The 16,054-nt window shown below is 32.6% G+C and overlaps 1 protein-coding gene across 1 annotated transcript; it reads right to left on the bottom strand.

Annotated features, from left to right (window-relative positions):
- Positions 1 to 7,557: 7,557 nt before the first annotated feature.
- On the bottom strand, positions 7,558 to 9,191 carry LOC109337549. Its single transcript, XM_019574550.1, has 4 exons — positions 8,965 to 9,191; positions 8,473 to 8,713; positions 8,105 to 8,374; positions 7,558 to 7,902 (listed from the first exon to the last, which is right to left on the bottom strand). The coding sequence occupies exons 1-4, from the start codon at positions 9,189 to 9,191 to the stop codon at positions 7,558 to 7,560; spliced, it is 1,083 nt and encodes a 360-aa protein (XP_019430095.1).
- Between the last annotated feature and the right edge of the window lie 6,863 nt (positions 9,192 to 16,054).

Here is a 16,054-nt window from a genome sequence, read left to right as displayed (position 1 = left end):
TTACCTGGTATGTGTGATGTATGTGTTCTGTGTTAATGAGTCATAATAGCTTTAAAAACAATGTTTGGTTTAGTGATGTAAGACTCTATTAGATCACCAGAAAGACTAAAAAGTCAATGAATCAGTTCATGAGAGCGACACTTGTTAGGAGAAGTTGTCACGCACTCCGAAAAAAGATTAGTTACTTACCCATGGGATGATGAGATACTTTTAATAGTACCAAAAAATAATCATAAAATTTTAATAGTCTACTATCGCGAGTGAGTTAATTATGGTGGAGATGGCCTTAGGGATTTGATCCTAGTTAAGGCAAGCTTCTTGCGTTAGTCCCTTCCACAGAAATTATTAGTTGGTTCAGACAACCATCACTCATAGAGTAAAGAGCTCCCCTTCAAAAAATTGTAGTCTGCTATAGTTTTAAAAATTGGATCAAAATAGTTGGAAGACGGAGTCCAAACAATACATTTAAGATCAAAGATTTTTCTTTGAGACGATTTTAGTAGGCATGTAGGAAGGGTCTAGAGGCCTAACTACAATACTTGACGAGGATTATCCAGATCCATAAGTACATAACGTAAGTCCATTCGGGTGTATGATTATATTGAGCATCGATATTGTATCTTATGTGAAGTTTAAACCAAAAGGGCCACACTGTAACGCCCAAATCAACCCTAATAGTAATTATCCCTATTTTTATGTTAGTGTGAGTATATAAGCTAGTGTGTTGTAGAAAAAGCATAAAAAAGAAAGAAGTAGTGAGCTATTTTATCGGTTATAATTTCTTGCTTGGTTTCATATTTAATGCTTATCATCTATTCGGTTCTTATTTTTGGTAGTTTTATTATTGATTATGCATTCATGCCTACCAAGAATTCCAGCAAAAAATTGATGAAACCCTTCTATAGGTTTTTACAGACAAACTATAGTAAAACAAAAAAAAGATAAAGATACAAGGCACCAAGCAATTGTTGATGGACTACTCCACCACGAGATCCACCTAACCCTACATCTTCCTCGCATATTACTTCTCATAGACAAACGCTAGTTCCATCATTCTTCACACTTCATAACCCATATTTTTTTTGGTAAGCAAAATTGTGTTAAAAAACATAAGGGGTGTAAGAGTAGTCACTGAGAAACAGAAATACAATCATTCTTAATACAAGACTTAGGAATACTACACCAAAAAAGATAGGAAGCATCTACTCTTTTTTTTGTTTCTCACACGTATCCTCGCACTAGAGGTAATTCTGTCCGAGCCGAGAACATCCACAGGTATGTGGGGCTAACTCTATTAACATGTATTTTTTCCATCCACAAGACTCGAACCTAACACCTTACTTAAGGGGAATCAACCAGAACCAACAACCGTTGGTAGGAAGCACCTAGCTTGCTAAACTTTACCTAGAACCAAGACCAAGATCTTAATTTGATCAACTTCATTATCAATATGGTATTAGGACCCTTCCCTTCAAATATTGTTTCATTGTGCATAAGCCAAATGGACCAAATAACAAATAACCATAACATTCTCCAAGGATCTCTATGGTTCAAATTCTTACGGTATAGATCATGGTAGTTTAAATAATTTGCATTGTTCAAACTAATTTGCATTGAAAGCCAAGCATACAAATGTTTCCAAACTTCTAGAGCAAAGTTGCAAGTAAAAAATAAATGATCTAGAGATTCACATTGATTTAAACAAAACATACAATTTAAGTCATGTTAGCCTAAGCAAACGTTCCTCTAGCCAAGGCCTCCTTAGTTGCAACTCTACGCCTAATTAATTTACAAAAAGAAAACAACAAACGTTTGATGGGGCACAAGTTATACAATATTTCTACAGCATAGCCCCTTCATCTAACGAACACGAAGCAATCACATGAGAATTGTTGGAACTTGGTTGTGGGTGTGAAATCTAAAAAACTCCCAAGTCCCACATAGAAGAGTTTTGAAAGAAAACAAGTGCCAAGTCTCACATGGAGAGATGAGGAACATGGAAAAAATCCTATGTTATAAATAGAGGCATTCTCCACTCATTATAATTTGCCCCAAGTTGAATGCGTTTTCATTCAACTTTTTTTTTCTCCCTCATATTTTCCGCTGATGTATTTCCGACAAACTTCTCCCCCTTTCTTTCCGTGGCACTAAGAATTGGCACAAACAACCAAATGGTGGACATTTCGAGAACTGACATTGGTGGTCAATATTGAGGGAAAGAAATTGGCACGGGCAGTCAAATTGTGAGAATTTTGAGAACTGACACAGGTAGTCAGTATTGAGGAAAAAGAATTAGCACATATATCCATATTCTGGGCATTTCGAGAACTGACATTGTTGGTCAGTGTTATGGGAAAAGAATTGGCACGGTAGCCATATTATGAGAATTTTGAGAATTCGCATTGTTAGCCATATTGTGGGAATTTCAAGAATTGACACTAGTAGCTATGTTGTGGTGGGTGTATTCGAGATTGGTTCTTATAGTGCAGTAAGAATTCGATAACAGAGACTTGAGCTGTTTTATCCTGGGGAAGGCGTGATTGATAGTCTGCTTGCACATTTTTGGCAGTGCCACGAAACGTCTTAAAGACAGCGACCTGGTCGTGACTCAGTTAGTAAGTATTATTTCGTGTCATTTATAATTGTTGCAAGCTAAGGTAACAACAAGAATAATATGATTTCATAACCCATATACCCGTCAATATTTTAACCCCTCCCTCGCCCCTCCTCCATATCCATACCACCAAAATTATATTTAAATCCTTTTGATGGATGTGAACCTTTAGATTAGTTACTTCAAGCTAAACAATTTTTTCAGCTTTATCAAGTTCTTTCACATCAATGTTTACTAATTAGTTCTTTTTACATAAAAGGTGGAGTACTAAGTTAATTTAAGTGGACTTTTCAAAATGCTAATATCACTTAGTGGAAAATATTTACATGTTCATTAAAATGCATTTTGGTCGATCTTGTTATAAGAATTGTGAACACCTAATTTTGTATACCTTATATTTAGAAAAAGTAATCAAATATTTTTAATCATTTGATTGATTTGTGAAATTTGAATCGCCTAATCATGGCACACATCATATCCTCCTTTCTGCTTAAAATGGTAAATCGAACTACGATCAACATTATCTCTTTGCTATTATTTTCATTTATTTTAAATAAATATTTTAATCCCCTAATTAATTAATGGATTTGGACTAGCTCAATTCTTCCTTTCTGCTTAAAACGAAAAGTCAGTTTGCAACTAGTGTCATCTCTTTTCTATTTGTGAACAACTAACTTTTTTGCCCCAAAAAGGCCCAAAATAAAATTTTTAAACATATAATACAACTTTTAATTTGAATGTATCACTCCCTAAAAAATTCAAAATAATAATAAAAATTAATTGAGCATTTAATTGTCTCATTAGTAGATATTCAATTTTAAAATATCTTCCTCCAATTTTGGTCTTTCCCATAAAGTAAAAATAAAAATGTGCCAAAAACGTTTAATAACCAAAAATCTTCCTTACTGGAAAGCTATGTGGCGTGTTCTATTAGACGGAGGTACTGGAAGATGCACTACAATTTTGGAGAGTTGGGTTCTTGATAACATCGTCAAGAATACTCTAAAAGGCTTATGCCGAAGGGGATGAGACTCTTATACGGGTGACCTGTTAAGAGAATTAGACATTGAGCAAGGTGGAGCGGGATATTCACTCAAGTGAAGATTCTTAGGTAGATTTCCTAAGGAGCAATAGATTCAGTATTTCAATCAAGATGCAGATTGTTGGGGATGCTTGAAATATGTTATTATATAAACTCTCATATCGCCTCGTATTGAAATGAAATAGAATATCAATGTTATATATTAGATTCAAGTCTGTTATTATAATATATACCAATATAAGCACCACACCAAATAGAAACACACCACATTTGGGTCTATTGATATGTTAGAGTTTGTAATCTTTATTCTCACTTAATATATCAGTAGTCTCTTAATGCTCTTAGGGATATAGACACAATTGTCCAAACCATATTGACAATTTTTTTGTTTTGTTTTATTTATTTTATACTCTTTATTTGATTGTTTATGGTCAATGTGTATAAGGACCACTTTCGGCTACACCAACATTAATTAATGCACCACTCTTTAATAGATAATGAATGACTTTTAATTGTTTTTTAATATAAGATATTATACTTTATACAAAAAAAAAGTATGCTTAAATAAATTTTATTAATAGGCAGCTTTTTGAAATTAATTTTTTTTCTGTTAATCCATAATTTTCTAATTAAATAAATTTACTAGTATGGATTAATAATGACATTAGTAAAAATTTATATAGGTATGAGCTAAAATTTAAAAATAAAATATATTTTTATTAATAGATATATTTAATTTTAAGGAGATAATATGAATAAAATGAAAGACGAAAATATAAATTTTTTGCAAGTATATATATATAGATTATTAAAATACATAATGAATGAATAAAATGTCATACAATAAAGTTTTAAACTTGTTCACAGGTTCATTACTAATTATATAGTATTGATTTATGAGCATTTTGGAATTTTTTTAAAAACAAAACATGTGTATGAAAATTTTGATTATCTATGAGAAATATTGTATGGGCAAAAGATTCTTGGAGTATTCGATCCAACACCTACAGCCCAGTGGCTTGCCCTCCGTCTCTCTCACTCAGCTTTCAGCCATTGACATCATTTTTTTGTAAATGCTACTTTAAATTGAAGTCCTAATCAATCATTTTGCATTTTCATAAAAATCCAATCTGAACCACAGAGCTTATATAAAATATTTTAATTTACATATTTAAGAAGCCTAATTTTTTATGATAAATTATTGCTTTACTTTCATTATATTAGTAGAATCTATAAAACTTTTAGGGTTAAAAATTGTGCTGTGAATTTTTTTGAAGTTCTATTGGAACTTTGAATTTTGTCATTGTGCTGTGATTATTTGTCTTTCTAATTATAGTAATATTACTAGGTGACAAACTCTGTCCTACATTGTTCAGGTATAGAATTTACTTGGACCACAAGCAGTTCTCAATATTTTGGAGCATGTGAAATCTAACCGAGGGAAATTTAAATTACCAAGTAAGACATATTTTATGCTTTCAGTGATTTGTTTTAAAAGTAACAAGCTAAGAATAGTTATTTTCCAAATATTGAATACCAAAAAGTAAACTTTTCCAAATATGCGTTAAGACATCATTAAATAATTATTTCTCTTTGTAACTACAGTTAAACATGATGGCATGCTTAAGACTAATAATCTTTGAACTATATAAATCTGTCATTTTTTTTGCGTTTTCTAACATCATTGAATTCTTAATGTTAGAAATTGCAAGAAAAACAAAGTAAAAAAGATGTGTACTGAATTCACCAAGATTCAATCATACTTTGCAAAGTTTATAAGACATTCCTTTTATAGTAAGGACTATAACTACTTTAACAGAAATACAAATTCTTTAACAATAAATAGCAAGTATTGGTTAATACCACAACTAACTTTCAACTAACAAAGGGCTTGGGTTATTGGGCTTTTTATAACACCCACCTTAAGCCAAGCTACTAATATTTTCCATGCCCATCTTCTTCCTCAGATCTTCGAATCTGTTGATCTTCAGTGTCTTAGTAAAGCCATCAGCAAGTTGTGATTCAGTGTTGCAATACACAATCTTCAACCTTTCTTTATTCACTAGATCTCTAAGATAGTGAAACCTTATCTCTATGTGTTTGCTTCTCCCATGACTTACTGGATTCTTGGCTAGACTTATTGCTGAAATGTTGTCTATGTTTAGCTGCAATGGAGTTTTCACTCTGATTCCCATCTCCTTTAGCAGTTCCTCGAGCCAAACAGCTTGGCATGATGCATAGCTTCCAGAAATGTACCCTGCTTCACAACTAGATAATGCAATCACAAGTTTCTTCTTGGAGCACCAAGAGATACGTGTATTGTTTAGCATGAATAAGTACCCAGATGTACTTTTCCTCTACTAAATCTCCACCATAGTCAGCATTAGCAAACCCAATCACTTCTAGTTCATATTTCTATTCAGATTTCTGTCTTCCAATTGGAAACAAAATTCCATAATTTGATGTGTCTTGTACATACCTCAACACCCTCTTAACTGCTTGCATATGTGACTCTTTAGGACTACACATAAATCTGCTTACAAGTCCAACACTATAGGACAAGTTAGGCCTGCTGTTGCACAGAAACCTTAGTGATCTTATAATCTGTTTGTACAAGGTTTCATCCACTACCTTACCATCCTCATCTTTTGTTAATTTCATATTAGCTTCTATTGTATTAGCCACTAAGTTGCAAGAGATCATATTGAATCTTTGTAGTAGGTCCCTAACATACTTCTTTTGGTGCATTAACAAGCCAGCAGAAGTTTGAGTGAATTTTATTCCAAGAAAGTAGCTAAGTTTGCCCAAATTTGTCATATCAAATTCTGCTTCCATTACTCTCTTGAATTCTTCAATTTCTTTCAAGTTTGATCCACTGATGAGTAGATAATCAACATAAAGGCATATTATCATCAAATCCCCATTTCTTCCCTTATTTACATACACACCATGTTCTACTGTACGTTTTGTAAAATTGAGTTTGAAAAGGAAAGAATCAATCCTCTTGTTCCAAGCTCTTAGAGCTTGCTTCAATCCATACAAAGTCTTCCTTAGCTTGTACACTTGGTGCTCCTTTCCTTTTATTATTAAACCAGGTGGCTGTTGAACATAGACTTCTTCTAGCAAGAGGCCATGTAGGAAGGCTGATTTCACATCAAGTTGAAACAGTCCCTAGTTCTTTGCACAAGCTATTCCTACTACCATCCTTATAGTTCCAATTCGAGCCACTAGTGAAAACACTTCTGAATAATCCATTCGTTCTCTTTGTAAGAATCCTTTGGCTACCAATCTAGCTTTATCATTAGATATGGATCCATCATGATTAAATTTTTGTTTAAATACCCACTTTACTCCAATATGATGTTTTCCTTTTGGAAGATCAATCAAGTTCCAGGTTTGGTTCTTCTCAATATATTTGAGTTCTTTAGCCATTGCTTTCTTCCAAACTGAGTCTTTCCTTCTTATTCACTTATTGGTTCTACCTCAGCCATCAGAGCTAAGTGAATTAAGTCACCTTCCTCATTGATCTGACTATCATGAAGTAACTCATAATCACTGAATCTGGTAGGTAGTGCTCTTACCCTTTGAGATCTTTGTGTGATGATTGCATCACCATCACTAGTTCTCTCACATTCCCTTTCTGAGACATCATCTTCATCACCCATCTCAGGGATGATTCTCCTCAAGCTAGTTGTCATCTTTTTCCAATTCTAGCTTTCATTTTCCAACACTATCACATCCCTGATTATCTGCACCCTATCTTCAATAGGATTATATAGTTCGTATGCACCAGTTGGATGATATCCAATGAACACCATTAGTGTAGTCTTATCTTGGAGCTTTGTTCTTCTTTGGTTAGGTATATGCTTGTATGCAAGTCACCCAAACACCTTGAAATGACTTACTCTTGGCTTCTGTCCAGTCCAAACTTCAATTGGAACTTTGTTCTCAAGCCTCTTAGTTGGACTTCTATTGAGTATGTATACTGAGGTTGATGCAACTTCACCCCGGAACTTTTATGGTAAGCCTTTCTCCTTATTGTTTTGTTTCTCCTCTCTACTAGCCCATTGTGTTGTGGGGTGTATGAAGCAGTGATTTCATGTCTAATGTCATTCTTGTTGCAGTATGATTTGAATGCATTAGAAGTGAACTCACCTCCACCATCAATTCTAAGAATCTTGAGCATTTTTCCGCTTTCCCTCTCAACTGCAGCCTTGAATCTTAGGAACACTTCAAATGTTTCACTCTTCAATTTCAACACATATAGCTAGATCATTCTATTGAATTCATCAACAAATGTAATGAAGTACATGTTTCCACCTAATGATGGCTCTTCAAAGGGATCACATATGTTTGAATGCACAGCTGCTAAGACTCCTTTGGCCCTCATGCTCAACTCAGTTTTGAAGGGTCTTCTGGATTGCTTGCCAGCCAAACATACTTCACACTTTTTTCTTTGGCACTTCAGTAGGAGGAAGTCTAACCACCATATTTGTTGAGCCAAGCTTGCTTAAGCTTTTGAAGTTCAAATGACCATATCTATTGTGCCATAGCCAACTCTCCTCTATGGTTTCCATGGCTGCAAGACATTGATCCTCGACAGCTTTAATATTCACTTGAAATGTCATGTTATTGCTTAAGTGGCTTCTTAGGATGAGTCTTTCCCCAGCATCAAAGATTTCACAATGTCCATCTTTCATTGTTGCAGAGAATCTTTTCTGCACCAATTACCCAATGCTCAATAGGTTGCACTTTAATCTAGGGATGAACAATACATCAATGATCAATGCATTTGATCCATTCTTTCTACAATTACCACATCACCAGTGCCTTCCACCTTTAGTGTACTGTTGTCTACAAACCTGACTTTGCTTTTCCTGCTTGGATTAAAGTCTGCAAGCCATTCCTTATGACTTGTCATATGGTTTGAGCATCCTGAGTCAAGATACCATGACTCATCAATGTGTTCATTAGAGTTGGTCACCATAAGAGTTAGTGGTTCTCCTTCAGGTTCTTCTTGTGCTTTGTAGGCTTCCTTCTCATACTGATTCTTTTTTCTTTCATCAGAACACTCATATGAGTAGTGTCCAGTTTTGTGATACTTGAAGCATTCTACACTCCTTCTGTCAAAATTCTTATATCTTTCATTCTTTCTTGGCCCTCCTATTTTGTCTAATGATTCTAGCTAATCAAATTCATTCTTATTCTTCTTCCCTTCCATCTTCTTTTTTTCTTTCTTTCTTCATCTCTATAATGAGTTGCCTTTAGAGCTTGTTCGAGGATTTTGTTGGGATTTCTTTCCAACAACCTCATGTCGTGAGATTCTAAGGAGCTTTGAAGCTCTTTAACCTTCATGTTTGACATATCTTTTGATACTTCTATGGCTACTACTATGAAGTCAAACTTTTGTGGTAGGGATCTCATGATTTTTTCAATGATCATGAGATCTGTCACCACTTTTCCACACCCCTTCATCCGGTTGGTAACTATGAACACCTTTGTGAAGTAATCACCAACCTTGTCACTTTCTTCCATATGAATTAATTCATATTTTCTTCTAAGTGTTTGGAATTTTCCCTTTTTGATCTTGTCTCCACCAGAATGGCTTTAAATCAAGGTGTCCTATGCTTCTTTTGCTGTGGTTGAATTCTGAATCTTCTCAAAGTGAATGTCATCCACACATTGATGAATAAGGAACAATGCTTTGTTTTCCTTCTTCTTGGCTTCCTTGAACATGGCTCTTTGAACCTCCGTTGCTTCAGGACCAGGTGCAAGAATGCCATTCTCTACAACATCACTTACTTCTTGAAATTTGAAGAGTACCTTCATTTGTGTACTCCACTGAATCCAGTTCTTCTCTGTCATAATTGGGAGACTCATAAATGGAATATTGCTTCCATTTCCAGCCATTTCTAAACCTTCTTTTCTCCACAAATTCCTCCTTTTTTGGCAGCTTCAAGTTGCTACTCTAATCGCACCCTTGATTCACCCGTAGTGATCCACTACACGCAACAGAATGAGTTTCTGTTAAAAAGAGAGGAAGAGAAAGAGATGATTTTGTGTTTCGTGGTTTCAGATTAAAAACCGTGCTCTAGATACCAATTGTTAGAAATTGCAAGAAACACAGAGTAGAATATATGTTTAATGAATTCACTAAGATTCATTTATACTTTGCAAAGTTTACAAGGCATTCCTTTTATACTAAGGACTATAACTACTTTAACAGAAATACAAATTCTCTAATCAGAAATAGCAAGTATTGGTTAACACAACTACTAACTTTCAGCTAACAAAGGGCTTGAGTTATTGGGATTTTTCAAACACTTAACACCATTTTTAAGGAGGGTTGCTTATCTTTTATTTTGTATTTAATATTTTTTATAATTGTAAAGGTTTAAAAATTAAATTTACTTATAGTTATACAATTGTGTATACTTACTTTTTTGGTAAACATTAATGATAATTAATTAGGATAATTAAAAAAATTAATATATATATATATATATATATATATATATATATACCACTTTTAAATTTCATTTTAACATTTATATATGGGTTAATTTTTATAGGAAACGGAGAAAAAAACTTTGTTTGAAGATTGGAGATTTAGTTTTTTTGAAAAATAGACAATAGTGTTTTTTGCCTCTATAATAATAAAACCCCTTTCCATTTTTTAAAAAGAATACATTTATTAATTACAGTTTTTGCTTAATTAATTTTTTTGTTTTCTTTATCGTCTATATCACATCATAACTTCTTTTGTTGTAGTGCGTAACCTTGTTTTTTTAATCATTAATGAACATTACCTTCCAAGCACAAGGAGCCAAAGAAATATATCCTCCCTCCCCCTAATAATATTATCAATTAATTCCATATATTAAAATAAATTTATTAATTAGTTTTTGTTGTCTTTCACTATGTGGATTGAGTTGGGAACCTCTTTCGGTGTTGTTTATTTATTTATTATTTGCTTATGGGAAGGGAAGGATCGCAATTTCCTATTTTTTCACACGAGTCCTCATCCTTTTATTCATGACTATCCAAAGTTCCAAACCAATGTTAACTGCGCTGATAAGGTGTGAATTTCCAATATATATATATATATATATATATATATATATATATAAATTTATATCTACACTATATACAAGGGTAAAATATAGTGTAATTATTACTATGATGTAATATCATTTTCTTATTTTCCCTTTAATGTTATTTAAATTATAAAATAAATTATATAATTTTAAGTAATCACCACCAACCTATTAATCATCCTGTCACATTAAATTAAATATTATAGTAGTTTAAAATTATAATGTAAGTACACTGAACATAAAAATATATTGTAATTCTCCAATAAAATATATAAAAAATTAAATATTGAATACCATATAATATGAATTGATGAGTAAGATACAAAGTGTCCCTAATTACAATAAAGTTTGAAATAAAAAATGGCTCGTCAATTTCTATATCCTTTAATGTTAGCTTGACTGACATCAGAGAATCATATATTTTTTATTCAGAAGACATTAAAATATTATAAAATTGTGTAGTTAGTTTATTATATTATCTTTATTATAAAATAGTATAATATTTCTTTTCTACAAAATGAATGAATATACATTTTGTCCAAAAAGTACTGATCGAAAAATGGATGAGTCTCAATCAACTGACGAATGAGTATGAAAATGAAGTGAAATCATTTATTAAGTTTGAAATTAAGAATGCTGAAAACCCTTATAGAATTGTATGTCTTTGTTTAAAATATTGTTACTCCAAATGAGTTTTTTTGTTGGTACAATTGTTTTTTCAGTATAAACTCCAAACGAATTAAAAGTTCATTTAGTGTATCACAGTATTGATTAGAGTTACATATGTTGGACAAGACATTGTGAAAAAATAGATTTTAAGGATTGTCTTGAGATGCATAGGAAAGAAATCAACACAAATGCCTATGAAGGTGATAGTTTGGAGGAAATAGCAAATGTTATCGAAGAGAATCTTTAGGATTGTCCTTAGATGTTTCAGCGGTTGATAAGTTATACTGAGAAACCATTATATGATGCTTGTACTTAATTCACGAGAGTAGAAGCGGTGTCCAGGTTATATAAGTTGAAATCTGTTAATGGATGGAGTATTAAGAGTTTCACAGACCTACTTACACTTCTGAAAGTTATGTTGCCAAAGGATAATATGCTACATTCTTGAACCTATGATGCTAAACAAATGTTATGCTTCATTGGCATGAACTATAATATGTTACATGCTTGAGAAGATGATTGCATCTTATTTTTGAATGAGTATGTTTCGTTAAAGTTTTGTGCTAAATGTAATACATCGCGATGTAAGAAGGAATACTTAATTCTCAAAAAAGTTGTAGGATATTTTCCCATCCAATCAAGATTTAAGCGTGTGTTCAGTAATGCAAAAGATGCAAAGAATTGGAAATGACATACTGATGAAAGGATTAAAGATAGAAAGCTTCGACATCTTGTAGATTCTCCTCAATGAAGAAAATTGATTATGACTATCCTAGTCTTGGTCAAGAATCAAGATATCTACGCCTTTCATTGTGAACTAATAGAATTAACCCACCTAGTATTCATAGTAGCTCCCATAATGAATACTCCTCTACACAAATCTTGTATAACAGTTCATTGATTTCCTTTTTAAATCTGGATCCTTTTGTCATGAAGGAAATGAATGAACTTAATGAATTGTAGTTGAAGAAAAATAATTCATTGATCATTTTCCTTTTATTTCCTTTCAATTGAAAGAGATCAATCAATTAAGTGAAAGAGATCAATGAACTAAATCTCCATTCACGAAAATCTTGTATGACAGCCACCTTCCTTCTGAAATCTAGGTCATTTTGCAAAATCAAAAGTTGTTAAAGACCTCCTTGACATGATTCTGAAACAGAAACATAAGTTTTTCCTCGACTCCTCTATACAAATTTGGGTATGTTTTCACTTTTTCACTCTCTGCAGTATTGCTCTTTTTTTATTACTTTGTGTTTTCTTCCTCCTAACTTCATGAACATACTCTTACTGATGAAATAGAACATTGAGTGAACCATAATATTTATAGATGAGTCAACCACAATACCATTAATATTTCAATAAACGAAGAGACGCATAACATACCACTCAACCATTAATATTTCAACAACCAAGAAACGCATAACTACTCAACCATTAATATTAAAAAAAACGAAGAGACGCATATAAATGCCACCATTAATATCTCAGACTTTTAAAAATTCGTAAAAAATCAACAGTGCATAATTAAGCAAGCGCGGTTACTATGTCATCTTCAACAGTGCTTCCTTAATTATGTGTTGTTGCATGTATTAACATCAACAACACATTCTATCAAATGCACTATTAAACATAAATCATTCAAGTCAGCGCTAACATTACTGATGTTCAACAACGTTTTATCAAGAATGTGTTGTTGAAGATACACAAATTGACAGCATCTGTTTTATTATGTGCTGTTGATGTTCTTCCGCCTCATTTTCAACAGGCGTCGTTCAAAATTGCGTCATTGAATGATCAATGTTTATTACGATATCTAGTGTAGTGGTTAATCACATCTGTCAAAATTGTGACCGACTACCAAGTTTTTCAGAAGTCGTGATCTCAATCTATGACTTTTGTGAAAAAATTTTTTACAAGTTTAGAAGTTGGTATGCAAAAATCCAACTTTTAGTGAACGATTTTAAACTACTTATAGAAGTCGGTAAAACATATCACAACTTTTGCACTTCAAAAGTAACACACTTAGAAGTCATTAAATGAATTCACGACTTCAACACTACGCTAGAGTAACAATTTAACAACGCTCATTTTTGGGATTTAACAGTGCTTTTGGGTGCTTTATATGTGAGTGTAGTAGAATATTAGCATGATTCAACAGCGCAGACGCGAGCTTTGTTATATGTAATACATACAACAACACTTACTCTAGCTAGCGTTGTTATATATATATATTTCAGTCACCCATTTGGTCCGTTGCATTTAAGAAAATGAATGGTTTAGATTGAGTGTAACTAGTGTAACTTAACTTGGATGTAAACGGATCTTTCCTATATATATATATATATTATCCATATAACAATGTTGGCTAGACGGAGGGCTGTTGTATGTTATAATTATAACAACGACCCTATATGGACCGATGTTGTATGTATAACATACAACAATACTCCTTATAGAGAGAATGTTGTTGTATGTATCACATATAACAACGCTCTACATAATGACCAATGTTGTATGTGACACATATGACAACACTCTCTATAAGGAGCGATATTGTATGTTATACATACAACAACATTACCAATAAAGAGCAATGTTGTATGTATAACATTCAACATCACTTGTGAGAGCTCTTCCTAGCATGTGTTGTATATATATATATATATATATATTCTCAATAATAGTGTATATCCAAAAGTTTGTATTATGACCATGATTAGCTAAGTCGCCTTCGCAAAGGAGAAGTGCGCCTTCTTCATGTAGAGCACCTGAAGATTGTGCTCCAAGCGGGAGAACGTATTCTTCGCTATCTCAAAGTTTGGATCATAGTCTCTTTCTTAAACCCTTTACTTATCCTTCACTCATTGTCTATTTAGATGTTGATTGGGCATCAATACAATACATATTACAAACAAAAAATATATCATGCTAATTATGTTTTGTCAGAGACAATAAGTAGATAACATTACAATAAAATAATACTAGTACAATATATTCAAATTAAAAACAAATAAAATTATAATATTATTATACAAAGATATCAATGAACACATTTTTTATCTACTTTTTCATTTTCTTTGAATGTTTTTTGCTTCTATCATCCTTGTTTGGAGGAACATATTGATTCACCCAAAACATTTTATCGTGATCATCCCTTGTATACAAATCATCATCTGTAGTTGATTCATTCTCACATGACTATGATGTCCCAATTGCAAAAAATGATCATCTTCAACATCAATATCTTCATGTTCTTGGTCATCAATATTATTGACGATTATTTTATTAGCCAAAAGAATAATGAACCATTTTATATCACCTCATCACTAACATAGAATTCTTGTTGAGCGTGTGATTTATATCCTGACTTATTAATATCCACCTGCATGAACTCTAACTCATCAACTCGAAAGTCATTGTTGTTATCAAGCCATATACAACAAAAAACTGAAAACCGAAAAACTGTGTAGTCCAATTCCCATATTTGTTCAATGACCCCAAAGTATGACATATGTATAGTTCGAGCAACAATAGTCACACCATTATTTTGCATTTTATTTTGATCATCTTGTTTTTTCGTATAAAATGTGGATTCATTAATTATGTAACTAGTGTAGGCTAATAAATGAATACTTGGACTATTCGCTAATCATTTCAATCTTTTGGGATTCGAATGTGCATTTATCCTACACTAATGTGATTTCTTAGCCACTTCATGAAACACTGACTATGTTATCAGGAAATTCAATTTTCATTCTTACTTGGGTTAGAATTCTGAAGCATCTCCATGTGTTTTTAAAAATACAGCTCAATCTCGTCGGCATTATGTAAAACATATAAGTGTGTTTGCTCTAGTTCGGTTCTTGATATAATCAATATTTGTTTCCCAGTAATCCCTTCACCAAATGTTCTTTGTGCATACTGAGGCTTTAGAATGCATATGAAATCACCATCGACAAGGTATCCATTACAAAAATAGAGATATTTTTCAAAAATATATCACTCAACAATACAACCATCTGGTCTTGATCGGTTCATCACATGCCATTTTAATGTCTTTATATAACGCTCAAAATGATACATCCATCTCATATAGGAAAGATCAGATAGTTGTGTGTCTCAAACAAGATGAATGCTTAGATGAACCATTATATCAAAAAAAGAAGGTGGGAAATACATATCAAGCTTACACAAAGTCAAAATAATTTATCTTTGCAATACAGTCCGGGTCAATCACTTTGCTACAAATTGTCGTGAAGAGGAAACATAACTTAGTTATGGTTCCTAGCACTTTTTTATATAGAATGGACTGTATGCCATTAGGCAAGAAATGCTCTATGAGTAAGTGATAATCATAAGACTGAAAACTTTTTAACTTGTGATCTTTAATTGATACGAGGTTCCGAATGTTAGAAGAGTTCACCTCTGGAACTTTAACACCATGAAGAAATTTATAAAATTTCATTTTCTCCTTCCTCGACAAAGTATAAGTTATTGGAGGTAGATATGTATGTTTTCCCTTCATTATCGGCCACAAATTCTTTCTTATTCACATACTAACCAAGTCTTATCTTGCATTCAAGTTATCTTTGGTGTTACCGGGAACATCAAGTAAGGTACCAATGAGAC

This window comes from Lupinus angustifolius, unplaced genomic scaffold (genome assembly GCF_001865875.1).
Source record: "Lupinus angustifolius cultivar Tanjil unplaced genomic scaffold, LupAngTanjil_v1.0 Scaffold_8_75, whole genome shotgun sequence".
NCBI classification, from domain to species: domain Eukaryota; kingdom Viridiplantae; phylum Streptophyta; class Magnoliopsida; order Fabales; family Fabaceae; genus Lupinus; species Lupinus angustifolius.
Note: the sequence above shows the minus strand (reverse complement) of the source record. Positions and strands in the feature narration are given on the sequence as shown.